Genomic DNA, 27,807 nt, shown 5'->3' on the forward strand with positions numbered 1-27,807 from the left:
TGGATGATGCGTAAGACAACAACAAGGTAAACAGATAGATGAGCACTTAGAAATTAACTAACCAAATGTACTGCATAAGCAATTTATGGTTGTGAATTCATGAGATATATAATTTTTCCAACCAATTGTCTATAAAAAGTTGGATCGGATAGAGTTCACCATTTGTAGCTCTAAATTTGACATTCAATTCAGTGGAGTTATCAACCTTCTTAATATCATCAATCAATTGAGCTTGTGAAACAATTTATGAAGCATACTTGAGCTGAGATAGTAAACAACCACGAGGGGAATAAGCAATTTTTAATCCAAGGAAATAACGCAAGAATCCCAAGTCTTTCATTTCAAATATTTGATTGAGTTTTTGTTTGATCTTATGAATAGTACCCTAATCATCACCATATATAATCATATCACCCACATAAAGTAATAGAAGAGCTCGTCCATTAGGAGTTTCAAATACAACGATCGCATAATCATGATGACTTTGTCGAAATACTGCAGATACAACTACACTGCAAAATTTCTCGAACCAAGCACGAGGTGCTTGTTTGAGTCCATAAAGGGCTGTCTGAAATTTACACACTTTGTGTTGAGGATCAATAACTCTTGAAGGTAACTTCACATATACTTCCTCGTCAAGGTCACCATTGAGAAATACATTTTTGACATCTAACTGACATAGAGGCCATTGTCAGATAGATGCTACAGAGATCAATGTCTGGACAGTAATTATATAGGCCACTGGTGCAAAGGTTTCTGCAAAGTCAATGCCATACTGTTGGTTGTATCATTTTGCCACAAGACAAGCCTTATATTATTCAATACTACCATATGTTTTCGTTTTGATTTTATATACCCATCGGCATCCAACAGTTGTCTTTCAGCTAGAAAGAACAACAAGATCCCAAGTCTGGGGTTTCGAGTATGAATAAACAGTAGCAAGAAACGCTTGGTGTTGAGGTAAGAAGGTCTCATAATCAGCAAAACATGCGGGTGGGACAGAAACACGGGTGCTACATCTAATACCAGAGAGTTACACTTGATTGGTAGGTGCAAGGGCAGCAGAAGTGGATCGATCTTCATCATGGTCTTCATTGACAGGGACAAAATTGAAATATGCAGAACAGGTTGAGACGGAATCATAAAAGGGAACAAAAAAAGAATTGTCAGATAATGTATTATCGTTCGTGCCTGTAAAAAAAGAAACATGTTCAGAAAAAAATGTCTAGATATCAAAAGCCTTTTAGCGACGGGATCATAGCATCTATATCCTTTTTTATGATCAAGATAGCCCATAAAACAACATTTTAAAGCCTTGGGAGACAACTTGTCTCTCTCAGTTGAAAGTAATAACACAAAACAAGTGCAACTGAATACACGAATATGAGAATAATTAGGTGGACGAGTGAACAATTTTGCAAAAGGTGATTTCCTAGATAAAACAAAGTATGACATAATATTGATAAAATAAATTGCAGTGCGAACAGCTTCTGCCCAAAAAAACCTTGGGGCATAAGTGGATAGAACAAGTGCCCATGTAGTTTTTAAAATATGATGATTTTGACACTCTACGATGCCATTTTGCTCTGGAGTGCAAGGACAAGGCTTTTAGTGTTTAACATTTTTGTCAGAGAAAATTTTGAAGTATCCCACTTATATATTCCCCTCCTGAATATTAGCGGAGGGCTTTGATTTTGGTGGAAAATTGAGTTTCAACATACGAATAAAATTGAGTGAAAAATTTTGTAAAAGCTGAGAGCGATTATTCATAAAGAAAACCCAAGTATATCTAGTGTGATCATCAATAAAGATTACAAAATATCGTGATCCACCTTTGGACAAAATAGGTGTTGGCCCCAAACATCAGTATGAACAAAATCAAACATAGATGATGAAATATAGCTACTTCGAGTAAAAGGAATAGCATGGGGTTTTACAAGTTTACAAGTTTCACAATGTTTGATATCAATAGAGTCTTTATCTACAACAAGACCAAGAACATCACGAGAAAATAAAAACTGTAATCAAGAAGCAGAGATATGACCAATGTGTCGTTGCCACAAACATGTGGTGCCATTAGTTGACACATCACAAACTGAAGGAGTTGAGGTAGTCCAGATAATATAGATCTCCGACCTTATATCTAGTCCCAATCAGATTCCCTTACTGCCGATCCTATATGGAACAACCATATGGAGAAAAGATAACATTATGATTTAAACGAGTAATTTGACCAACTGATAGTAAATTCATGGCGATAGAAGGAACATGGTAGTCATCATAAACACTTAATTTATCGGAAGGGTAAAAAATTGAGCCTGTTTTTGAAACTCTCATAGCAGTTCCATCATCAGTACAGATAATGTCAGAAAAAGACTTACAGTCAACTAGGATGGACTCATTAGTTGTCATATGACGAGATGCTCCTGAATCAATCAACTATGAATTGGAAACAGGTTTACCTAAAAAGGATGTAGTGGATGCAAAGCTCCGACGAGAATGTGAGAGCATAGATTTTAATTGCTCTAGAGTAAGTGTCACCATAGATGGGTTAGTATTAGTTGCTTGAATTGTGGCTTAGGAGTGTGAGATGCATCTATCTGATGATTAGCTTGTATGAGTAGCATCAGCATAAATGAATTTCTTCTTCTTAGAACATGCTAACTTCATGTGTCCAAGAACTGATTGAAAAGAATATGAATCTTTTGATTTTCCATTTTCCATTTTTTTTGTTTGTTTGGAGAGCGATGTCGTATTACAACAGTTAACGCCTTATGGAAGGGACCATATGTGGGTCTTTACGCAAAACAAGATCGCAAAAGTTGCCTTGGGGAGGAAGATATGGCACGGGAGAGAGACTTTACCAAAAGGAAGCAAAGAAGACATGAAAAATGGGTTTTTGTAAGAGATATGTTAGACCTCATGTACAGAGAAACCACACAAAAAAAATAAACACAGAGAAACCACACAAAAAAAAAAAAAGGAAAAGCAAAGAAACAACGGAAATGAAGGCGGCAACAGATACAGAGAACAAGATGACAGAGAGAGAAACAGACCGATCTGTATTATGATTGAGAGCGCTTCAGATCAGATGGAGATCTCCGAACAGTCCTCAAATTAGTATGAGCGACCTTCAATAACCCCTCGAAAATGTGATGAAATCAGATCGGTGATGGTATCTGGCTCGAGACGAGGGTTTATGTGCGGCGGTTGCAGGTCTAGTTGTACGGTTTCATAATGGTTTTGTGGTTTCAGAGTGGTTTTGTGATTTCTGAGTGGCTTGTGATTTAATAGTAGTTTTACAATTTCATAGTGGTTTTGTGGTTTTTTTTGGTGGTTTGTGATTTCATAGTGGTTTTTGCAGAGTGGCTTTACATGGTGATACGCGGTTTTTCTTTCTTTTGGACTTGCGGTTTTATCACAAAGTGGTTTTGAGACAGATGGTGTTTTGATATATATAAGGTGGTATTGTAAAAATGGTTTTGTAAGGGGGTTTTGACAAATTATGGTTTTGATATAGATAAGGTGGTGTTGGAAAAATGGTTTTGTAAGGAGGTTTTGACAGATCGAACTGACTGACAGTGGGCGGTATTTCAAGCTGGCATGCATTAGAAGGCGGTATTCATATTTCAAAAGAGCGGCTCCTAACCTGGCTGACATAAGACGGTATTTCAGGCCGATATTCAGATTTCATAAGAACGGTATTTTAGTACTACTAACCTGGCTAGTTCCTCAAATAGCATGTGAAAAAAATATATATATTTCTCAAATTGGATACGAGATCTCAAATTTATGGGGCTATAAAGTACCGTACCGGATGGATCGCTTACTTAATATGTCTAAGGAAGAATGGAAAGTAAATGTACATCCATACTTAATTGATAAGACTCCTACATACCACACATTCATGACCGCCCCAAAGATTGTTCAATTTTTATAAGTAGTTGCCTTCACTTTTATACTCATATAGGTGAATCCATGGAAGATCACTTCAGCCTAATTTTTATATTATTTAGATAAATAAAATCATTAAAAGCAAAGCTCTATTTTTCAATTCATTGTGGTAAAATTGTACCACACAGTTAAGGATAGGGCAAAATTTTTATAAATCTCCATAATATAGAATTTTGTGGTACCCGAGCCACTTGTTTTTGCTTTTGAACTTTGGACTTGGGATCTTTTTACCCAAGGTACCCATCGTCATTTGGCATAATATATTTGGGCTCAATCCCATCCCTCTAGCATTCTTCCATACGTTTTCATTAACATTCTACCAAGTGATGGGCAGAGCTTATATGGAGCACTACTATGAGTCTATCTCAAGCATAAGTTTCATTTCCTAAAATAAATCCCTAAGGCTTCACAGTCGCATAATCCCTAAGGCTTCACAGTCACATAGTATGAGACTTCAAGCTTGATCCTTGAACAGGTAGTATGTCTACCATAAAGTCCTGAGTAGGTAGTATGTCTACCATAAAGTCCTGAGCCAGTGCCTTCTCACAATGAGTTCCAGAGCAATTTTCTCCAATCATCTAGAGATACAAGTATTCATCTTGGAATCTATAAAATACACCCCTACCACAAGTGGAGATACACCTAATTGTCATAGATTCATAGGAATCCTGAAAACATCTCTATACCTTTTAATACAGTGGATCACCCACATTATTTACGTGATGGTCTATAGTTCCTTTCAAAAACTTAGGACCCTACAGACCGCATCCCAATGCTCTTAACCTAAGTTACTGGTAAATCGTTGACCCACAACAAAGAGTAACCATATATCTCATACAAAACATGCCTATTGAGGCATAAATCCAAGACTTCATGAAATATCTTTGGATTTCGAGGGTATATCACAAATTTAAAAAAACAAAACAAGGACCTCACTGGACGTGAATTTAAATCAAATGTCCATTTGCCAATTACCTTGGCAAAGATAGGGTAGTCATTTTATAGAACAATGTCAGCCCCACCATTCTATAGGTCCCAACATAAAGTTTAAATTTTGAAAACATGTCCTCCGGTCCATTCCCAACTACAAAGTCATCGGAGATCACAATATAAGATGTTCATCAATCTCCTCGGCCTAAGGCCCTTTGCTTCTTTCGAAGCCTTTCGGATCAACTATAAAATCAACAAATACATGACAAGCAGGCAGACACCAATGGTCTAACGATTTCACACTTTCCAATTTTCTTAGAAATTGGAACCTCTAATCTTAAATCAACAAAACTGATATGGCCTGACTTACAGTTGATATTGACGTTCAATAGCCCGGCTTCTTATATTTTAATAAATCATCAATAAATATCTCCATAAGTAACTTTCTTTTAACACTTCAAAATTGATGGTCGTTGGGGTCTCACCACGGTTTAACTATACAATCCTATTTTATTGGGACCACAAAACAGGAGATCTGGAGGTACGAGAAGAGCTTGCTTTATTTGAAGTGTTAAATACCCCCGTCTCGGTAAAATCTGAGGTAGTCATATCAGACTACTAAATCCCTGAGTTGCACACTCATGAGAACCGTATAAAACCGCATTCACAAAATACTGATATGTCTTTTCAATTGGTAAAGTACCACAAACATCAATGGGAAACAACATTCTCTCACTAAAAAAATCACAATCCAATCGGTACAATACAAACATCGATTAGGAAGACAAACTTCTCGCTCACTATAAAAACATCATGCAATCAGTGCAATATAAACATCGATTAGGATGGAAAACCTCTCTGTCTGACTATATACTTATCATCCAATCGCTATATTACTCAAAAACATCGATTGGAAATCATTTCTCTCTCACTGAAATAAGTCTTCCAATCGATAAAATAACGACAGTTTAACATAGATTGAGAAACCGAATCACATATATGAGCTTCCCATGCTATAAAATAAATTATTAAAATATAACAGTTACCTAAAACTTGCGCGTGGTTAATGCTTCAATATCTCTTACCAGAAAGAGAATACCAATCTTGAGAAAGAAAGCAGCCTTGGGAGAGAAAGAAAGCTCACTGTAAAATTTAGTTATAGAGAGCTCATTGTTCCTGTTATCAACAGGAACCTCTTAAGAGAGAGTGAGAGACAGTACCTCTTTAACGAGAGAGAGAGGTCAACACCCAACAACTCATCATAAACTAGGTGTCAAAATTTCATAAATCGGGTGCAAAGTACCATGCGAACAATAACTGGTGGACCAAAGGTTTATACTATAAAAATGGACCAGCACAATTTTAAGTTATTTTAAAGCACTTTATTGTAACTAAGAGCTAACACAAGCTAATCCTCTTCGCAAAGTAATAAACCCGAGCCTGAGTTTGCAGTCGCACCATGATTACTTCTCCCCAAATAAGTGCCACATAATTAGTTTTTAATTTGCTTTTAAGATAAGTAACTTATTGATCCACAAACCCAATCACACACACACTAATCTGAAAAGTTAATGTCGCAGGATTTGATGGAAAATGCATGTATTTAGAGAGTCAGCTTAGTCAGGCCAAGTAACTCAGACTCAGCACCTTGCCGAGCCCAGTAGTAGTGTAAATTAAAGAAATAGCACTAAACATCAAAATTATAATATTTCTTTAGTAAATCAATTTGTAAATATGTTCTGATAAAATTTTGATGATTTTGATGACGAGTTGTGAACTTTTATTATCATTTCTCTATTTTAAAATGCTTCTTCTTCTTTTGGAGTTTTATGAATTATTGCCAGTTGTAAACAAATTTTTCTCAAATTCCATCTTATATCATTTTTTTCATCATTTTTAGACTTATAGCGCTCTTTAAAGTCCAGTTCGGTTTTTACCATTTCTCATTTTTCATTTCTCTTGTTTTCAAATTTATAGCCATTTTATGAGTCCACTTGGACCAAAGCCTTGGCCCAAGCCGAGTTTCAAACCACCGATATGTGTCTTGACAGTCTTGCCACACCAAAATTGTGTTAGATTGCTTTTTTATGCTTAAAATCATGAGTCAATGGGGACCATGGCTTTCCAATACTCTGTTTCATTGCCCAAAAACTCGTCGACCTGTCAATCCATATAGGAACATATGCTCATTACCCTTGGTTTCAATGTTCCAAAGGAAAGTAAATGAGCATATGGAAAGCAAGGGGCAATTTCTGTTAAGAGAAGTATGGAAAGTTGACAAACCGAAGCCGCAGTTGCTTAAGTCAGGTTGTCTTAAGACTAATCCAATCTTGCTTAGTTCTCAAAATGTTGATCAGTTCTCACGGCAGGGTTAGTCAAACCCGACAATGTCGCCCAGTTCTCAAAATGTTGCTCCCAATTCTAAGTTTTCCCCCTTCAATTTACACTAAGCCGATATCCTCAACAGAAAGAAAAAATGAAGAAACATTAAGCAAAGTAGGGAAGAGTTCTCAAGACCCATATTTATAAAGAATAAAGCCATCTATTGAAAACTATATACAATTTTCTTCCATATAGAGTGAAGATAAATCATTTTTGTGTTTGTACAGTTAGTAGCAACCTATCAACCTGCATAGGAGAACAGAAGATGAGATTGAGGTGCCATTTTCTCGAAATGTTTACCTTAAAAACAGTTATACATGAGTGATTCATGGTGGTTACCTTTTTACACTTCCTTGACTTGGTTTTGGTCACAGGTTGGGTTTGAGATACAGAAATGGATCACACATGAAGCATAGTTTGAACACTTCTAATCACATGAACTGCTATAGAATAAGAAATCCTAATTCTAAAGCTAAAAGAATCTATTAGTGATGAAACATATGAACTTCCTTGTCAGGCCTCCCTGCCTCCCTGAACACATTTAAAGATTAAAATGCACAAGCACTAAAATAAGTTTATATGATGCTGCAGCATATCATCAATCATCACTTATTTATATGCAAGCTTCAGATCTAACTAGAGCAGAATCTTAGATCTGAACTAGGTTACCTTATTACTCATGCATTTATGGCATCTGGTTACTACAGACCTTTCAGTGATAATGGCATTTTCTTGACAAGAAAAAAATTTCCTTTTTTTTTTTATTATTATACTTGATAGGAGTTGAGCCTGGGATTTAGTGTTGCGAATAGCCAAACGCAAGCCACTTTATACCCGGGCTCGTTTTTGGCAATAACGGCATTTTCTTAGGGCAATTTGAACACTTCCAAAATCAATCTTTTTGCACCTTATTTTTTATCTAAACAAGGTTTCTCGTATGGGTGCAGTTGGCATACGGATGCATCCGCAGCTGTAGAGGTAAGGTGCACCTTCAAATTGTATCACGGTATATAATTTTAATGTAAAATGTTTTTAGGATTATCTCAAAATCTATTTTTATATCTAATTATAAAATTTTAAATTTCAAAAATGATTAAAATCAAGTAGATCTATAAAAATATGAAAATCTTGAAATGGACGGCGTAGATAATATGTTATAAAATGCACCATTTTTTAGACTTAAAATCTCTTTATTTTTCAATGTCATATATCTAGATGTCAAGATGATCAATTAAAGGGTTAAGATGATCAATTAAAGGGTTTTTCAACAATAAAAATACCTTTTCTAATGGATTTTTGAGGTGCATCCGTAGTTCTACATTATAAGGTTGCGTTCTTATATAAACTTTTTCCTTCTCCTGCACGCTTTTCTTCTTTGAGTTTACATGGATTGATTTAAGATCTTGACCAGGGATTCTCGTACATGTTTTTCCTAAGGAAAATAGTTCCACATTCGACATTTGCATCTTTCGAGGTATAAAGCATCGATCTCAAAGGTAGATAGAAATGGGTGGTGCAGTTGAAACTAACGGTCCAAATGTTTTTTTAAGTAAAATTATTTTTTTTTAATTTTTAAAATTTACTGATTTTTTCATATTCATTATCTCCGTGTTAGGAATTATATGTCCTTAAAATTTAGGTCCAAAAATCTATCTGAAAATTAGATTTTTAAGAGGGGACTCATCTCTACATGGACTAAAAAAAACCTTATTCTTTTCCTAAATATCAAATCCATTATTCCTTTAATTTCTCTCTCAATTCTTTACAAAAGAACTTAAAACTTGTTTCAAATTAATCGTCTATTATGCCCACTACTAAAACCCCGTATCAATTTGTTAGAACAAATGAAGATTCCAAATTTGTGGTCTTTTAAACCTCAAATAAAAATTCCTCGATAATTGTCTCACTCTTTCACCAAATTTATTCAATTTTCCCCAATGTGTTGTTATCACATTGATCTACCAAAACTCCAACAAATCTTTTTGACTTAAAGTGAAAATTTTCAAAATTTGATTTTTGGTTAAGTTTGTAGCCTTTTTTTTTCCCATTTTCTCTCTAAAATGCTTTTTCAATTTTTATTTCTTGATTTTGATTGTGATTTGTACATCTTAGAATATGATTTTGAACTCTTGATTTTAAAATAATGATTTACCTATGTTTCAATGTTTTAATTTTTTTTTTTAAATATTGAACGAGTAAGCCAAGCCCACTCGCTATGTTGGATCGACCGAATTGGTTCCAGCATGGACCCGGTTATTGTACTGGGTTTTTAAACACTGATTCTACCTCTTGACTAGTTATTTTTTCCCTTAGTCCTATTAGCTTGCTACTAGCCACAACTTACAATTAGATTGATAAAAAAAAGGGAAAATATCTTCTTATCTTTTATTTTTAACTTCCATATCTCAAGAGATTCAAGAATTGAAAATATTATTTATAAGCAAAATGCCTTTATTTTTTCTATCTTACAACCCCTTTGACTATAAATTTTTTACCCAAACAAATACTAGAATAACACCTTATTCAAACTTCATCTCTCTCTCTCTCTCTCTTCGCTTCTCGCTGAGTTTACAAGCCAAGGGGTTTAGTTTGAGCTCGAACACGAGCACACCTTATGTATGTGAGAGAGATGGAGTTTTAAAGAGAGACATGGAGTTTGGGTTTTAGAGAGAGATGGAGTTTTAGAGAGAGATATAGAGTTTGAGTTTTAAGAAGAGATATAGAGTTTTGAGAGAAAGAGATGATGATGTGAGAGAGAGATGAATTTGGGTTTTAGATAGAGATGGAGTTTTGAGAGAGATGATGATGACGTGAAAGAAATGGAGTTTTAGAGAGATAGTCATTTTATAAGTTGTTGAAGTCAATAATACATGGTCAAAAACGTTTAGCGGGTTGAAAGATAGAAAAGATGGAGTCATTTTGTTTAAAAATAATATTTTAATTATTGGATCTGATGAAATATAGAAATTAAAAATATGAAATAATAAGATATTTTTCCTAAAAAAAATCCTCATTGAACTCTAATAAGGGGCCACTTGGTTGACAAATCTCAATGACACATGGTAATAGGGTTCAAAATTACTCAAATTCAACATAAAAGAATGACAAAAAGGTTTAAACTTGGTTCTCAAGTCTCACAGCACGAGCAAGCTAATCTAGAGTCAATAAATGTAAATAAAACCATCAACAACACTGCAAGCTAATCTAGAGTCAATAAATATCAATAAATGTAAATAACACCATCAACAACACTAATATGGGAAATAAGTAACACCATCAAACAACACTAATATGGCAAATTGAGTAGGGTAAATATTGATATGGTCCCGGCGAGGCTCGAGAGAGAACTCGCGACCTCCGGCTCATAAAGTCCAGCGCGCGTAAATGTAAATAACACCATCAACAACTCCATTATGCCAAAGGTAATTATTGAGATGGTCCCGGCGAGGCTCGAACTCGCGACCTCCGGCTCATAAGACCAGCGCTCTAACCAACTGAGCTACGGGACCATTTGGTCACAAGGCAAATTCATAAACTTATCTAACTTTAATTTTGTCATCAAAGGGCCACCTAAAACAAAGAAACCTTGATTTTTATTGGAAGAATATGCCACGTGAATAAGTACATTAAACTTTACATATTGCGCCACTCACAAACGAACATTTGGGAATGGACGGTTGGGATAATTTGATCCGTCACCTCATAAAAATAGAAATAGATGAAAAAATGAACAAAATATAATGGAAAAAGTTTTTGTAGAGCCGAGGCTCCAAACAATCAAATTAGAGTCCACCTCAAAAATTTCACTATAATTGGTTGTTTTGATGTCCAACTATCCTCAAATTGATCTTCTCGGCATCAATATACATGGGTCTGATACTAACCGCACCAAAAAATAATTAAACTTTTAGGGGGATTTTGGTAAGGGTGCAATTTGTATAAGGATGCAACCTTAAAAAATCAAATTAAGACGTCTTGCCAAATTTTATCATAAATATAGTTTCGGTGCCAAAAAAATATATTAGAATGGCTTGAAAATCTATTTCCATTACTACTTATAAAATCTTAAACTCCAAAAATGTCTCAAATTAAGTAGATTTGTAAACACTTAAAAATTGACCATCCAGATAATATGTTGCAAGATACATTGTTTTTAGGACTTGAAATATTTTCTTCTTTTCATATTCATACATCTCGATATCGAAATAATCAATTAGAGGGTTTTTCTACCCTAAAACAACTTTTTATGATGGATGTTTGAGGTGCACCTTGATTTTACATTTTAAGATTGCAACCTTATAGTAATTCTCTAATTGCCCTTTTCTTTTTTCGGGAGGCTAGGTGAGGTCCATAATGTGTGGACACAACTCAAAATTTCAAGCAGGACTAGTTTGTAAAAGATTGTAATAAAATAGAACAATTTTAGAGATGACATTGTGGTTGAAGCTTAGCTTTCCATTCATATCAGATGGTTGAGAACGTGGGTTACATTATATCTAGGCCGCCTCACACGCAAAGCTTTTCCCCATGGGCAAGGCCATTTATGTATGGGAAAAGTTTATAGAGCCAAGGCTCTAAACAATTAAATTTTAGTTTATCTCAAAAATTTCATTAGAAGAGATTGTTTTGATGTTAAAATATCTTCAAATTAATTATCTCGACAACAAGAAGCATGGATATGAGAAAACAAGTAGAGTGTAAGTTTTGAAAATAGTGTATTTTGTAACGCATTTTTTAACCGTCAATTTTCAAGATTTTCAAGTTTTCATAGATCTGTCGATCTACACAATGTTTGAAGCTTTAAACTGTATAAATAAATATAAAAATATATTTTAAGGCTATTATAAAGATTTCCAATATTGAAACCATATTTTTCGATACTATTTGAAGGTAGGCTCTAATTTGATTGTTTAGAGCCTAGGCTCTATTCAAACCGCACCCTGTATGTATTACATGATGCCCTTATACATTACACAATAGAAATAATAATACCGCCGTTTTTACATTTTTCCCAAACATTACAAATATCAAAGTAGAATGCGGATGCATGTAGTTGAACGCAAACTATTGGGAAATGGGCTAGGATCGTGGTGGTAGCACCCTACATCCTAATTACCACGTTGTGGTTTTCATTCCTGCCACTAACACTACCTCGCTAATACTTTAAAAAAACTAACTTCCAATCTACTTGAAAAAACGGGTAAGCCCTGTCTTCCCCAATGAATTATCGAAAAAAAAAAAGAAAAAAGGTTGGGATATGGCCTGATGACAATGATATATAGAAATGTTATGTCTTATATAATAGGTGAAAATGATTTTAAAAACAATTATTACGTGCCTCTTATGACCACTTATAGTATGAAGTTAAAGCTAATCGTTGAAGATTGAAAATAATTTCTCAACTTAAGATGTTGAATGGATGGACCACCAAACACAACTTTCATTGTTCCATTTGACATATGAGTAATGATCCTATAGGACCTTTCCCCATCTATATGTGTAGGATCTCAAATGATCACTATTAAAGTTGGCACAAATATCTAGAAAAATTATCACATGGGTGTGAGATTTGACTTTTCTATAGATCAATGCCAAATTTAATGGTGATCTTTTAGGGTCCTACACATATGGGTGAGAAAATGTCCTATAGGATCATTTCTCTTAACATATTGGTGTGAAAAAATCATTTGCAAAAAGTTCTTTTGAACCCAAGCTCATCGTATATGAGTATAGCAGTCAATAATTGTACTAAATGACCGGTTTTTATGAGTACCCCTACTCATACTACTAGCCTCGTGCAGGCTCCCTCTAACACTTATTTTTTTATATAGATCTTGAACCCACTAATCCATGATCAATACTATGATAGTCATGAATATAAAAACTCAAATAAGATAAAATAAAATTTTTAAAAATGTATATATATTTTTTAAAAGTTTCCTATCCAGTGGATAGGAATATTTAGTTGTGGAGGTTCATCTTAAAGATTAACATTTGTGAGGCAGCAGGTTAGTGAATCCTCCGACTCACAATACATTTTTCCTTGTATTCACTGCCCATTGTTTGTTTTTAGTAAAATTTATCCAAATACTTAGGGGAGATGAACTATTTAATATTTTTTTATATTTTTTGGTTTATTTCAAAATACGAATAAAAGTATATAATTATGAGTTAGGATAGTTATATATGGGTAAAATGCTTAATAATTAATCTCTTCTGGGTATTTTGATCAGTTTCTCTTGTTTTTATTTACGAGAGTTGAATAATTATTTCATTTTGAAGCAAGGGCAACCTAAAGAAATAGAAAATAACTAATTTTCCACTATCTATAGAAAAGCACAAATAGTGGATGTTAAGTATGAGTCCCAATCTCGATAATAGAATATGGGTCGTGGTGCTCGCAACACCCGAGCTCCAATTAAAGATCATGGCCTCCATTCTCCTTAACAAATACATACTCTTTTCAAAATGGATAGGGGCATGTAATCCCCACTACGTAATCCCGCACAAGGAGTTTTTTTAGTTTCAACAATGAAACAGCCTTGAAAGGTCAAAAACCATCCCATACTAATTTAAATGTTGGTATCTTTATTTTTAAACAATACTTTGCTATTTTTCAATAGAGCTAAATATCACATTTTGTGCAAGAATAGTCTTGAGGCCCTCTTACATGATATCAATTGTCCATACTTTTATAAGACCTCCCGTTGTATAAATAATAAAAATCGATCAACACTTATCATCCACCGTGTTTGGATTTACCTAAAAGGTGGATATTAATAACCGATTTTATTATCCATTTGACATCAAGTGTTTTATCTTAATGAGCTGGGAGGGGCATTCATGAAAGTAAGGACATTTCTGTTATTCCGAGAAGAAACAGTGGCACTTTCTGAGATTTCCTGACCTATATATTTATAGACAGAACTACCACTGGGGAAGCTCCATAAGGTTGCGGCTTCTGATAAACCCGCCCTTCTCTATCTACACACTCCTAAAAGGTATTTTCCTAAACCCTACTTTATCTCTCTAGCTCTTCATCTTTCTCTCTCTATTTTTCCAAGGTTATTTGGCTATTTTTCATGGTAATCTTTCTCTTATCCTACTTTCTGTAACATTTTGCCTGTGTTTTTTTTAGCTCGATTAATGTTCTGGTAGCTCGTATCTGGAGAGCTCTAGGGATTTAGGGTTTGGGGTTATATATTAAGAAGGAGCGTTGAAGTTTGAGAAGGGAATAGTTTGTTTAGGGATAAAGGACTAAATTGTGGAAACAGATCGACTAGGGGCCTTAGTGAAGGTGTTTATTCGAAACTGGGTTTTGTTGCAGAGCATATTTAGTTCATTTATTGGATGTAGTTTAGGGTTTGGGGTCTGTTTGAGAGGTTTTGGGAAGATTAGCTGTGGGGTTATTGTTCTTGTTAGGGTTTGATGTAAAGTAATTGGGGGAACTGGATATGGTGGAGTTTCTTAGGGATTACTCTAACTCAAAGATTATAATGAGTCGGACCTTCAATTGAGGCTCTGAATGTGCAACCCATCCGTCATAGTATTCACTCAGTATTTGTGTGAGATTTGGTTTTTGAAGAGTTAGTCTTCATCTTCACCAATAAGTTTGGGGTGTTTTAATACTTGTTTTGTTTAATGAGTTAGGGTTTGCTTACAATTTGCCTCTCTCTTCCCCCTCTCCCAACAAAAAAAAAGGGGATGTATATCTGTCTCTTTCACTGCTGTTCTCTTCTGTAGTCCTATTTCTGGTTCCTCCTCCCCTCTTTTAGTTTCAATTTTTTTGGGTAAATGCTTTTCCCCCCTCTCTGTACCCCATCTCTCTCAATCTTATCTTTATTTCTACCTCTCTCTTATTGTCCTTATCCATTAAAATATATCACTTCCACGATCAACAGGCTTCCTAAGAATGATGGCACAGTTTGTAGAATTTAGAGTTATGAACATTGTCATTTTATTCCATGATAAAAAAGTGCTTTGCAATGCTAAGTCAGGTATTCTGGCATTTAGGCCGTGAGCATCTTCATCCTTGTCTCATGGTGCTTTGGTTTACCTTAGGTTATCAGGTTTTGAGTTTTAGGAAAGTTAAATTTTGCTTTAGCGGTTTAGCCTGATGCTGGTCGTTCTTGGATGGGAACAAATTTTGTTGGTTTAGTCTAATGCCTGTGAATTTTGGTTCGCATTTAAATGTTGTATCCTCCTATAATGTTGCTGTATGACTGAAGAAGCATAAAGTATCTTTTAGATGCTAGGTTTATGTTTTAAACATCACAGATCATTGATCATAATGCCCAAAAGAAATCAGAGCATACATTCGAAGATACTAGTTGTGTTGTAGCGCACTACGACTTTGCTTTGGTTCTGAAGCGAGCTTCTGGAATTTTAGCTTGCATTATGAACTAGAACTTCCTAAAGATTGTCTCATGTTGGGAGATCTATTGTATGCAGATAAAGTTGCTAAATAAAAATAGTGTTGCTCTACTGTAGTTGTTTCTCTATTTCATATATTTTTTCTTCCCCTCCATCTCGTATTCTTTTAGGTTTCTTTGTTGATTTGAAACTAACTTAGAAAATGTCTCGTGTTATTGTTTAAATATCTTGTGTTATTCTTTGAGTTTTAACCTGTTACTCTTGACTTGCTTTGGTTTCTGTCTCGGTTTTCCTTCACCGTTTTTTAAAAGTTGTTATGTGTTATCTTTATCACTTCCCTTTGTTAAGATACTAGTTATGTATTGTAGCTCACTACGACTTTGCTTTGGTTCTGTAGTGAGCTTCTGGAATTTTAGCTTGCATTTATGAAGTAGAACTTCCTAAAGATTGTCTCATGTTGGGCGATCTATAATATCATCTTGGGAGATCTATAATATCATCTACTCATATTTGGTTCTCATGTAGATGTTGCAGATAAAGTTGCTAAATAAATATAGTGTTGCTCTACTGTGGTTGTTTCTGTATTTCATATCTGTTTTTTTCCCCTCCATCTCATATTCTTGTAGGTTTCCTTGTTACTTTGAAACTAACTTAGAAAATGTCGTGTTATTCTTTGAGTTTAACCTGTCACTCTTGACTTGGTTTGGTTTTCCTTCACCTTTCTTTAAAAGTTGTTATGAGTCATCTTTATCAATTCCCTTTGTTTGCTGTCTTTTGTTCTTTTATTCTAGTTTTTGTGGAATTACTATGTTTACCATAAATAATTTTGGGCCTTAAAAGCATTGGCCGTAATAAAATTAAGTGTGTGTTGCTCCAGATGAATCGGGAGAAGCTCATGAAAATGGCCGGCGCGGTTCGCACTGGAGGGAAAGGGAGTGTGCGCAGGTATCATGCTTTCTTTGCTTTCGTTAAATGCATATTTATTAAAGTAGTCTATCTACCAATGTTGTTGTGGATCTCGCTCTCGCTCTCTCTCTTAGGAATGATGTGCTACTGTTTTGCCAATCTAATGGAATCCCAGGAACATATTCAACGATTATTGAAAAAGTAAAAAGGAATAAAACATATTCAACTAGAAAGAGTACCTCGTGTCATATTTCTAGGGAGAAATGGACGTATTCTCAATTGATTTTTTTATGACTAGCGAAAGATGGTTTTTGTGATATTGGACACCTTTATTGTATGTATCTTGATGGTAAAGTGGATGCTTAATGTACTGACATTTATTTGTGATTGCTGTCCCATTGTCTCTGTAATAGAAAGAAGAAGGCGGTTCACAAGACCACAACAACAGATGATAAGAGGCTTCAAAGCACTCTTAAAAGAATAGGAGTGAATGCTATCCCAGCCATTGAGGAGGTCAACATCTTCAAGGATGACATTGTTATCCAGTTCTTAAACCCCAAAGGTGCTCCATTCTGTACATCGTATCTTTCTAAAGTTTAGAACGGAGAAGAGAATATCCTCCTTCTTTCTTTTGAACATATGAATGTAGATTTGCGTAATATGCTAATTTGTTTACTTGCTTCGGGGTTATCATGGTGTTGATGTGTATTTGTTCTCATGCAGTACAAGCTTCGATTGCTGCCAACACTTGGGTGGTTAGTGGCTCTCCACAAACAAAAAGTAAACTCTCTCTCTCCCTCCCCTGCCACACATACACACAAAACACCCCCTGGGGAGTTCTGAAAAGAAGAAATGATTCTGATTCTAGGTTTATTTTGTTAACAATTGATTGATGATGGATTTTCTTCCTTTTCTTTTAAAGTGATGACTCTTGTCAGCCTGTTATTCGGGGCAAGCTGGGTAAACTCAAGTTGTAGGAACTTTTTTCTGCTCCAACTCTAGTTGAAGGGTGTAACTAGACCAGCCTGTGGTCCAGCATGACTGAAATGCTAGTCCTATTTATATTATATTTCGTGTAAATTTCTGATGCTGGTTCCTCTGCTACTGTATCTCACTTTTTTGTTTGGTTTTTGCTACAGAGTTGCAGGATCTTCTACCTGGTATTATCAACCAGCTTGGTATGCCCTTAAACCTATCAAAATTCATTCCTTGTTATCTTCAAGAGTTAATTTGCAATCTCTTATCCATTCACTGTCTTGTATGTACTGAATATTTTATTCTGATAATCCTAAGCAAGTGTAGCTACTAATATACCTGAACTAGATACGATATGCACATTTGGCTCTTACTGAATACAGTCACTTATTCTTCAGTCTGTCAGCCCTTGTTTGCTAATATATTGACACAAACATTATGAATAATTAGCCAAAGCAACAGGTTTCTCGTATCATGCATTGGTGTTTCGTGTTTTCCTTTTTATTATTGGTGTGGATAGTTGATTGGGTGTATTTTTCCGTTTCTTGTTTTGAAGATAAGTTAGGGTAATTCGAAGAAGATTGATATCCCCTTCCTCTCTATGCCCCAAGCTCTGATATCACTACTATATCCATGATCAGTAACTTATTTATAGCAGTCTGAACGTTTTGAATCATGCTCTGTAGCCCCCCCCTTTATCACTTGCCTTAGTAAGATGCATTTGTATACGTGGGGATAAAAATTTGAAATCTTTTTGTTCCCTGATCCCGATAAGGTGGCATTGAGTGGCTGCTTATACATTTCATCCAAACTGGCCTGTGGCTTTGAGATGGTGGTTTCATATGGTGATATCATGCCACTATATAAATGAAACTCTACTTCGATATTCTGTTCCCTTTCCACAGTTGCAGATGGATTATCCCTTTGCATACGAAATTGTAGATCCTGTCTTTTCCCTTATGCAAAAAACACAGTAATCTGGCATTGTTTGAATCAATGATTTAAAAAGTGGATCGGTGACCCGGATCGGGCACCTCAAAAACCGATCCGGATCGGGAATCGGCTGAATCTGTCGAGTTAAAGCTTCAAAAAAATCCGAAAAAATTATTAAAATTCATTATAAATGTTGTTTTTTAGGATCCCAATAAGAAATGAGGGTACTACATTATTAACTTTCAGTTTTTTCATCAATTTGTGAATATTGAGATGCTCTTTCCCTGTATAAACTTAAGTATTAAATTTGCATCACATAAGAAAAAAGTCATAGCATTATCATGGATAAAATATATAATTATACATGGATTATAATAAAGAATAGACTAAATCAATGAAAGAATGGCCATTAAAATCTCGTTTTGGGGAAAAACCTTAATCTGCTAAAAAAATCCAAATTATTACAACCTAACTAACTGTAATCCAAAATTATTACAACCTAACTAATTATAATATTATATACTGAAATTATAATTATTAGTTGACATTTTATAATTATTTTATTAGATAAATAATAACAAATTAAAAATATTTTATAATATTATCTAATTTAAAATGTATTATTGACAACTGTAAGAAAAATAGTACATTACATGATTTATAATGTAAAAATTAATAAATAAAATAAAAGATTTGGTTATCAATGTAAAAATTAATAAAATGCGTTCAAATTTTGGAAAAAACACTTTAATTTATTATATGTCCTAGGGGGAACAAAAATTAGCTCAAGAAGGGATAACTATTATATGGCTCAAGAGGGGATTCGAACTTGAGATGTCAAAACAAATAACATTAGTGATAACCATCATGCCTCCTTAACATATGTGTTTAAAATTGCCTATTACTAGCATATATTTACATTATGTTTTCATTTAATGATATTTGGGAATTATCCCACATCGAAAGATGAGTATTCAAATATGCTATATAAATAACTATGTAATTGGAAGATTAATGCAAGTGTGAAAACACTAGGGCATCAGTGCACATGCTGAGCGTGTCACACGTGTGGCACATGTGGGAGTGGTGTGTGTCGCATGTGTGACGTGTACGTGTATGTGGTGCCACACGTGTCATATGTGAGAGTAGTTTGTGTCCCACTTGTGGCACATGGGGGGAGTGATGTGTGTCGCACGTGTGGCACATGGGGGAGTGATGTGTGTTGCATGTGTCACATGTGGGATTGGTGTGTGTCGCACGCATGACACGTACATGTGTGTCACATGTGGGACTGGTGTGTGTTGCACGCATGACGCGTACACGTGGGTCACATGTGGGAGTGGTGTATCGTACGTGTGGCACATGGGGGAGTGATGTGTGTTGCACGTGTGGCACATGTGGGACTGGTGTGTCGCACATGTGACGCGTACACACTGTGGGAGTGGATCGTCACACGTGTGGGAGTGGTGCGTGTGGCACGCGTGATGCACACACGTGCGAGCATGTACATGTGGCACGTGTGGGAGTGTGTACGGCTCGTGTCACCCGTACACGTGTATGAGTGGTGTGTGGCACGCGTGACGCGTATACACGTGTGAAGGCTAGAACCGGGAGGGAATCGGCTAGAACCAGGAGGGAACCGGTTAGAATTGGGAAAGAACCGTTAGAACCGGGAGGGAACCGGCGGCTCTGCTCTGGAACCAGGCGGTTCCCGGTTGTGCTGGAACCGGTATGACCTGTGCCGATTCTTCGAGTCGAACCGGGCGAGTCCGGTTTGACTCGGCGATTTTTAAATCATTGGTTTGAATTATCAAAAGAAAAACAGTTTGATGCTGGCTCTTTTTATATTTGTTTCATTGTTATTTTTAAATAGACACCTGAGTCATTGAGAGGCTGATCAAATTGTGCAGGCTCTGACAACCTTGAGAACCTGAGGAGGCTTGCAGAGCAGTTTCAGAAGAGAGAACAAGGATCAGCACCTGCTGATGACGATGATGATGTTCCCGAGCTTGTGAGTGGTGAGACATTCGAAGCGGCGGCGAATGAAGGGGCCACATCCTAGATTCTCCTCTTCTCTCTCAAGTTTTTCTTATCTCCCTTTCCTTCTAAAAAGTTTCAAATATGGTTATCATCTAAGTTTTACTCCGTCGAGTTTTTGACTGCCAACTGTTTTGTGGCCTTAAATCATATCATTCCTGTTTTTCTTTCATGTATTGTCATGTTATGTTCAATTAAGACCGGGTATACACACTCTCTCTCTCTCTCTCTCTCATATGCAAACAAACACGTTAAAATAGCATTTCCAGGAATTCCGGTGATTGATATGTTCTCACGTAAACATAAACCCCAAAATAATACTTCCCATTTTAATTGCGAGGTTGCTTGTGCTCGAGTTTCTAGTGATTTTGATCTGTTTATGTTTCTGCATCCTTGTTCACAAAGATTATAATATATTACCTTTTATTTAGTGAGAAGAACGGTGTTGTGTTTTATTCGGTCTCTCATCCATGACTGGGAATGCCTCAGAAAATTCGTGCTTGAACAATCAACATTTCAAGTTTTATTTAGCTATTTCATTAAGCACAAATTATGAGTATGGAGAATATTTTATGCTCCAGCAGCAGCAGGATGTACATTTGCTCCCTCGAACCGAGTTTACAACGCACTTAAATAGTCCGTTTTGAAATCTTTGCGAATTGCTAAGAATTGCAAATTTTTGATAATTGGATGGGATTCTGGTGTGTGAGACCCTGCTGACTCAAAAGTTTGGTAAAGATGGGCCTATCATTTCACTGTCCATACTTTGGACCACTATAATCATGTGTATAAGGAATGGATTTGACTATTAAAATTCTAGTATTTTAAACTTTTTTTTTTTTTGTACATTTCACTACATTTATACTATTTTTGAACTGCGAAGCCATGAATCCTAATTGAATGTGTTTGGCATGATTTAGGATGTGTTTGATGTACTAAATTTGTATCCAAGTTAGGTTTTTAGTGGGTTTAATTTTTACTCTTTAGTGATTATAATTAAAGAAACTTTTATCTTTGGTATAGAGTGGTCACAATTAATTTTTGTCTGAAATTGGATGATTGCATTTATTCTATTAACCAGGATTGAACTACGTGTTACACCTAAGCTATAGTAGAAACTAGTAATGTGACCTTACATTAGGGGTAAATGGTTTCATTTTATACAATCCCTTATATTGAATGACATCATTTGACCACTTTTAAGTTACAATTTGATCAATTCAAGAGAATGTGACTTCAAGCTTTTATTTTCTGAATACGCTCACACCTGAATTGCTTCTAAAGGGGATTCTAAAGTCGAAAAATTTGGCTTCACCTAAGTATCTCCGTGAACAGTGTCAAACATGTATCGGGCGGCAGACAAGTTCAAATGCCAATGAGAGATGAGTTATTTAACATTCCATATAAACTTTTTTATTTAATTTCAACGAATCTTGACTTGAAATAGTTTCAATCGGATAAAATGTTAAATAGTTGATCACCTATATGTATTTTGATAAAATTTTCTAAATATAAACATTTTATGATACTTTTGAAAACAATTAGTCCCCCATATTTTTGAGAATAAATGGAAAAAGAGGCGTGTGAAGAGGAGAATGTGCAGTGCTTCCGAGCATTGTTTAAAGAGCCAGAGCAAGGTTCTTGCTCGCCAATGTTCTGAGACCGAGTCCCCCTTATCCTACTGGGACATGGTCGACTCGGAGTAGGGAATTGTGTGTTGAAAGACGATGAAAGTATGGAATAATGAGACTCTTGAAAGATTCCGTGTTTTTTGGCCTAGAATCACTTGGATCATGATCTAGGTTACAAGGATGGTTCTCGAGTTTGAGTCGACCTTCTTGGGGGGCTTCATAGGCTTTTTTTTATGTAAGAAAAAAAAAAGGCTATAACATGGCAGCCCACATTTTGTGACCCAAACCTTAGTATATACACTTGGTACTGATCAATTTTTTTATCCAAGTTCCTACCAGGCGTTGGTATCGAGTGTACTCCGTCTTGGTCTGATCTTAATTGGTCATGTTGTTAGATGTTGAATAAGGTTAAGAACAAATTTCTGGTCATGTTGTTAGATGTTGAATAGGGCTAAGAATAAATTTCTGGTCATGTTGTTAGATGTCGAATAAGGTTAAGAATAGATTTCTGGTCATGTTGTTAGATGTTGAATAAGGCTAAGAATGAACTTCCAAAGGGTTTATGCAAATTTTGAGATGGTTGAGTTGGTCTAAGGCACCAGGTTAAGGTTCTCGTCCGAAAGGGCGTGGGTTCAAATTCCACTCTAAAAAAAACAAAACTATTTTGTGAATTTTCTAGTTAGTCTTTTTATTTCTCTTTTATTTCTTTGTAAATTTTCTATTTAGTTTTTATTTTTATGGATTTCTACCTAGTCAATATGTGCAGACCATGTAAATTGTTTAAAATCTGCTTTACAATTTGAATACTGTTTTAGGTTCTCTCCCTCTCCCTCTCCCTCTCCCTCTCTCTGGACACGTAAACCATCTTATTCTTTTGGTCTTCTTACTACTCTATATCTGCACACAATCAAGTTGATTGTGACCACTAATTTTTTATGTGGACCCTATTTTTTTTAAAAAAATATCTTCATGGATCTCGTTTTCAACTTTTTTTTTTGTTTTTGTGTAAACCCCAAATAACTTTATTTATTTTTATTTCAACTTTAACCACAACAAATTTAAAAAAACATCTTTTTTTTAGCTCTCTCTATCCTCCAAACTCTTCTTCCTCTCTTTCTGCAACCCATTTAAGCTCAACAACATGTATGGCTCGGCATGGTCCTCGAAGAATGGGAGGCCCTTCATTTTAGCTATTTGGTCATATACACCTCGGTTAAAAAGATCAGCCACGGTTTTCGAGATTAGAAGAACGAGCATAAAAACGGGGAGAATGTAGAGGTTGTTTGTAAGCTCCAAAAGGATTACACAGACATAGACAGTCGTGCGCATGTTGCCTGCAAGTGGCTCCCAAGAGAGCAAAAAGACGAGGGTCATAAGAGGTCAGGAAGTGAGGAGGCTATGGCGCGACCACCTAAACGGCCACAAGAGGCACCAGCGAGAATAACAGGGATGAAAAGCCCAGACGGGAGAGCAACACCATAGGTTAAAAGACCAAGTGTATACATAGATAGAAACAAAAAATGTGAGGCTTTTCATGGTTCCATAGTTGAAGAAGCTCTTGAAGTTGCCTGAGCGACCGACAGTTGGAAATGGCTCCTTGAGGGTTTCGGGGCAGGGGGTGCAGCTGGGGAGCCAAGGAAGGCAGCATGAGGTGAGGCGGGAGATGGCACACCGGGCCCTTCTCATTGCTTATGTTTTATGCTCCAAGGAGTTTGTCCGTTGCCGGAAAACACGAGGAAGAGGAAGAGGCATATGGCTAATAGGGCTTAAGCCAAGAGGGGCTTCATCTTTCCCCCGAGTTTTGGCCGGCAAATTGGGGCTTTAGCCGGAAAACCCCAAATTCTGGGGCGGTAAATTTTGGGGGTTGAGAGAGAGAATTGGGAGGTTGAGAGAGAGAAAGGGAATCGTGAGAGAGAGAGGTTTATAAAATAATGTTATTTTTTAATTTGTTTGAGTCAAAAAAATTAATAAATATAATATATATATATATATATATATATATAGGGGGTTAAGAGATAAAATAAAATAAATTTTTATGTAGTAAGATTGGTTTTGCAACCTTAGATCAATGAAAAAATACTCAGCTTTTGCCTGTCAAAGCGGCTATACGTGAGTAGTTGAAGAAGGCAAAACAAAATTGATTAATTTTTTAAATAGATTTTAAAAATTTTAAGCTATTTTTTTAATATTTTGATTTTTTCAAGAAAAGTTATGAAAAAAAGAGAAAACATTTGCATTATTACTGGATGCTCCATATTTTCACGCAAATTTATGCGGATGTCTTCCTTGATCACCTTTTTACAGTTTTTTTCAAATACCCCCCATCTATTGTTGCAAACATTGCATCGGTTTTTATTTATTATTTATTTGTAGGGCTGTCCGATAGCTTAAGGCTCAATTTGGGATCGGTTAGATGTTTCAAAGGTTAGACTGCCTTAAAATTGAGTTGTTCTATGTCCCAAACATTGGACAACACCATTAAAGGTATTCTCCCTTATTTTAGTCACCAAAACATTGTTTCCGTATGGTGTTCGAAATATCAAATGGCTTTTTTTTTTCTTTTTTTTTTATTAAAGTAATGAGTTAGATACTTCTTGGATTTAATTTTTCCAACCTTTTAATATGTGACATGATTCCGAATCCCAAACAATCAATCAAGTGGAGACTTCTACTTTCCATTTATATGTTGAAATATCAAGAATTGTTGTCACATAAAATACGGGTGGAAATATGACAATCGTTTATCTATTTCTTTTCCACCTGTAATTTATATTTTATAAAAGTTCACACGGTTGTATAATATAAACTGTTCATAGAGATTGGAGATATCATGTTAGTATGTACACATGAATACATGCATGCATAGGTGCATGGTTGTAGGGAAGGACTTATAGTATATGTGGTTATGGTGGTAGATGCCATAATATGATGTTTTGAGTTGCATTCTTATCATTCCCTTCACTCACTTAACGGCTTAAAATAAAAAACAAAATGCACATCTGCACTGGGATATAAAAAAAAGTAGAAAAAATTAAGTCCCATGTTTGAAACATCGAACAAACTCCTTTAAAAAAAATATATACAAAGCAGTTTAATGTTTCCAATAGCAACATCATATCACAACTAAATGAAATAAGAAAATAATGTTCATTCCCAATGTTTGAAATATTGGTCTGACCAAAAAATGGAAGGTGCCTACAATGGGGCTATCCGATGTTTGGGGCATCGAACAACCCAACTTTAAGGTACCACATAGGGACCCCAAGGCTGTAGCCCTATAGTTCAGAAAAATAGAATAACAAATCGGCTGAATATTTTGAACATCAGACAAGAGACTAAATTAAAAATAAAATAAAATAAAAGCGGCAAAATATAATCTCCATATAAATTTGGAGAAAATATGGAGCATCCAATAAGACCGTAATCATTTTCCATTTGTTCCATAATTTTTAATCTAATCCAATAAATGTTGAATAGACTAGACTTCAATGTCCTAAGTTCAGTGATCAATCCAATCGGCTGGAGACATTTTTTAGGTTTAAGATGTGCAAGAGCAAGAACACTAAGTCATTACATGAAAAATGCTTTTGTAAGCTTAAACTAATACTCAATTGCACCAGTGGTCTAGTGGTAGAATAGTACCCTGCCACGGTACAGACCCGGGTTCGATTCCCGGCTGGTGCACGAATGTTTTAATTCATTTTAGCATAGTGTGGTGGTAGTTTCTATTTAGGAGCATCTCTTCTTCACGTGTCGATGATATTTATGCTGTAAATGCAACATTAATCTGATGTTTATGCTGTTTAAATGCAATATTAATGGTTTACATTTGAAAAATAAGAGAAAATTACATAAAAATGCGTAACATTAATCTGATTTTTATGCTGTTTAAATGCAACATTAATGGTTTACATTTGAAAAATAAGGAAAAATTATATAAAAACCCTTAACAAATGCAACATTAATGGTTTACATTTGAAAAATAAGGAAAAATTATATAAAAACCCTTAACATTAACGTGATGTTTGTACTGTTTAAATGCAACATTAATGGTTTACATTTGAAAAACAAGGGAAAATTACATAAAAATCCTTTATACTTTACGTTATTACAGATATGTCAAATAGTTTATGTTATTACATGTATATATATATATTTTTAAATATACCAAATAGTTTCTGTTATTACATGTATATTTGTTTGACCACATTACCCTTTTCGGATGTTCAACATCTGAAAATATGGCTGAAAGTTAAACGTTAAAGTTCCTATTTTTGGATGTTGAACATCGGAAATTAAAGGATTTTCGGATGTTCAACATCCGAAAATACCCTAAGTGTTGAACGTTGAGTACAACATTTTCGGATGTTAAACATCCAAATCTAAGATTTTCGGATGTTCAACATCCAAAAATACCCTGATAGTTAAATAAACCTTTGTCTTCTCTGTTTTCGGATGTTGAACATCAGAAAATCTCTTAAATTCGGATGTTCAACATCCGAAAATGTTATACTTAACGTTAAACGAACGACGTATTTTTGGATGTTGAACATCCAAAAATTCCTCAATTTCCGATGTTCAGCACCCGAAAATAGGAAATTTAACGTTTAACTTTAGGCTTATTTTCGTATGTTGAACATCCGAAAATCCTACCAATTCGGATGTTCAACATCCGAAAAATGGTAAAGTGGTCTTTTAAAAAAAAAAACGTTATAAAAGGTAAAAAAAACGTTATAAAAGGTAAAAAACGAACATACATGTAATAACATAAACTATTTGGTATATCTGTAATAACGCAAAGTATAACGGATTTTTATGTAATTTTCTTGAAAAATAAACTAGTGTATTTAAATAGAAGATTTTTTTTTGGCAAATCAAATAATATGAGTTTTTATTTTTTGGGTGGTCCAGTGCTAAGAATCAAACTCGAGAATTAGTGTTAACAACATCATTTGCAAACCACTCAAGCTCAATCCTGATTCCTATCTGGTTTTGAAACCTTTTATTTTTTATTTTTTAACGCTAACAGTAAGCTTTCATTGAGTGAACGAGAGATTACAAGAGAAGATGATGAAAGAAGAAAAAAGAAGGAAGAGAAAAAAAAAAAAAGAAAAGGAGAAGAAAGATCAGAGAGGAAAGAAGAGAAAACTATGAAGAACCTGATTTTGAAACTTCTTAACACAAATCCGAGTTTGACTTTGAACCATGTTTAAAACTAGTATGCTGAGGGATATCGTATGGTTGGGATCCCCCTCATTGAAATTAGCTCAAGAAACTAATATTTCCACTTTTCAATTAATTGACTGTTGGAATTTAATGGCGTTTCAAATCAACTTTATTGTATTACATTCTAATAACACGATGAACAAGGATCTTGAGTGTTTTAGTTTCATAGGACAAGACGCGATGAACAAGGATCTCGAGTGCCTGATTAAAAGAGAAGTGTAACTGGGTGTCACACTGTCACAGCTAGTAAACCCGACTCAACAATGTCCTGCTACTGAGTTGAGTTTAGAATCTATCTCATAATGTTTCTTAACAAATTTGAAGGCCAAATATGTTGAGCACACGTAATTCAGCATTACAGTTTTTAATCGTTCTTGAGATATTTAAGCAAAAATAGTGCACCAAAGCTGATTTTGATGATATCATTCTAGTTTGAACTTTGAATTAAGGCATGAAGATA

The 27,807-nt window shown here is 35.1% G+C and overlaps 1 protein-coding gene, 1 long non-coding RNA gene and 2 other non-coding genes across 6 annotated transcripts; 2 read left to right on the forward strand and 2 right to left on the reverse strand.

Moving 5' to 3' along the window:
* Positions 1-314: 314 nt before the first annotated feature.
* On the reverse strand, positions 315-5,695 carry LOC148780294 (uncharacterized). 2 transcript variants are annotated; one of them, XR_016041025.1, is made up of 2 exons: positions 3,057-5,695; positions 315-1,089 (listed from the first exon to the last, which is right to left on the reverse strand). It is a non-coding gene; the product is annotated as an uncharacterized LOC148780294 (long non-coding RNA). The 2 variants fall into 2 exon arrangements; XR_016041024.1 differs by lacking the exon at positions 315-1,089 and adding an exon at positions 1,888-2,175.
* A 5,006-nt stretch (positions 5,696-10,701) lies between these two features.
* On the reverse strand, positions 10,702-10,775 carry TRNAI-UAU (transfer RNA isoleucine (anticodon UAU)). Its single transcript has one exon. It is a non-coding gene; the product is annotated as a tRNA-Ile (tRNA).
* A 3,425-nt stretch (positions 10,776-14,200) lies between these two features.
* On the forward strand, positions 14,201-20,827 carry LOC18437690 (nascent polypeptide-associated complex subunit beta). Of its 2 annotated transcripts, none has more exons than XM_020669574.2 (6): positions 14,201-14,351; positions 16,517-16,584; positions 16,959-17,107; positions 17,269-17,325; positions 17,685-17,723; positions 20,364-20,827. In XM_020669574.2, the coding sequence occupies exons 1-6, from the start codon at positions 14,349-14,351 to the stop codon at positions 20,513-20,515; spliced, it is 468 nt and encodes a 155-aa protein (XP_020525233.1). In that variant the 5' UTR covers positions 14,201-14,348; the 3' UTR covers positions 20,516-20,827. The 2 variants fall into 2 exon arrangements, with proteins under 2 accessions (XP_020525233.1, XP_006847955.1); XM_006847892.4 differs by having other exon boundaries at positions 14,201-14,267.
* A 4,907-nt stretch (positions 20,828-25,734) lies between these two features.
* On the forward strand, positions 25,735-25,805 carry TRNAG-GCC (transfer RNA glycine (anticodon GCC)). Its single transcript has one exon. It is a non-coding gene; the product is annotated as a tRNA-Gly (tRNA).
* The last annotated feature ends 2,002 nt before the right edge of the window (positions 25,806-27,807 follow it).

This window comes from Amborella trichopoda, chromosome 9 (assembly GCF_054954075.1).
Source record: "Amborella trichopoda isolate Santa Cruz 75 chromosome 9, AtrichopodaSantaCruz75HAP2 v2.0, whole genome shotgun sequence".
Lineage (NCBI taxonomy): Eukaryota > Viridiplantae > Streptophyta > Magnoliopsida > Amborellales > Amborellaceae > Amborella > Amborella trichopoda.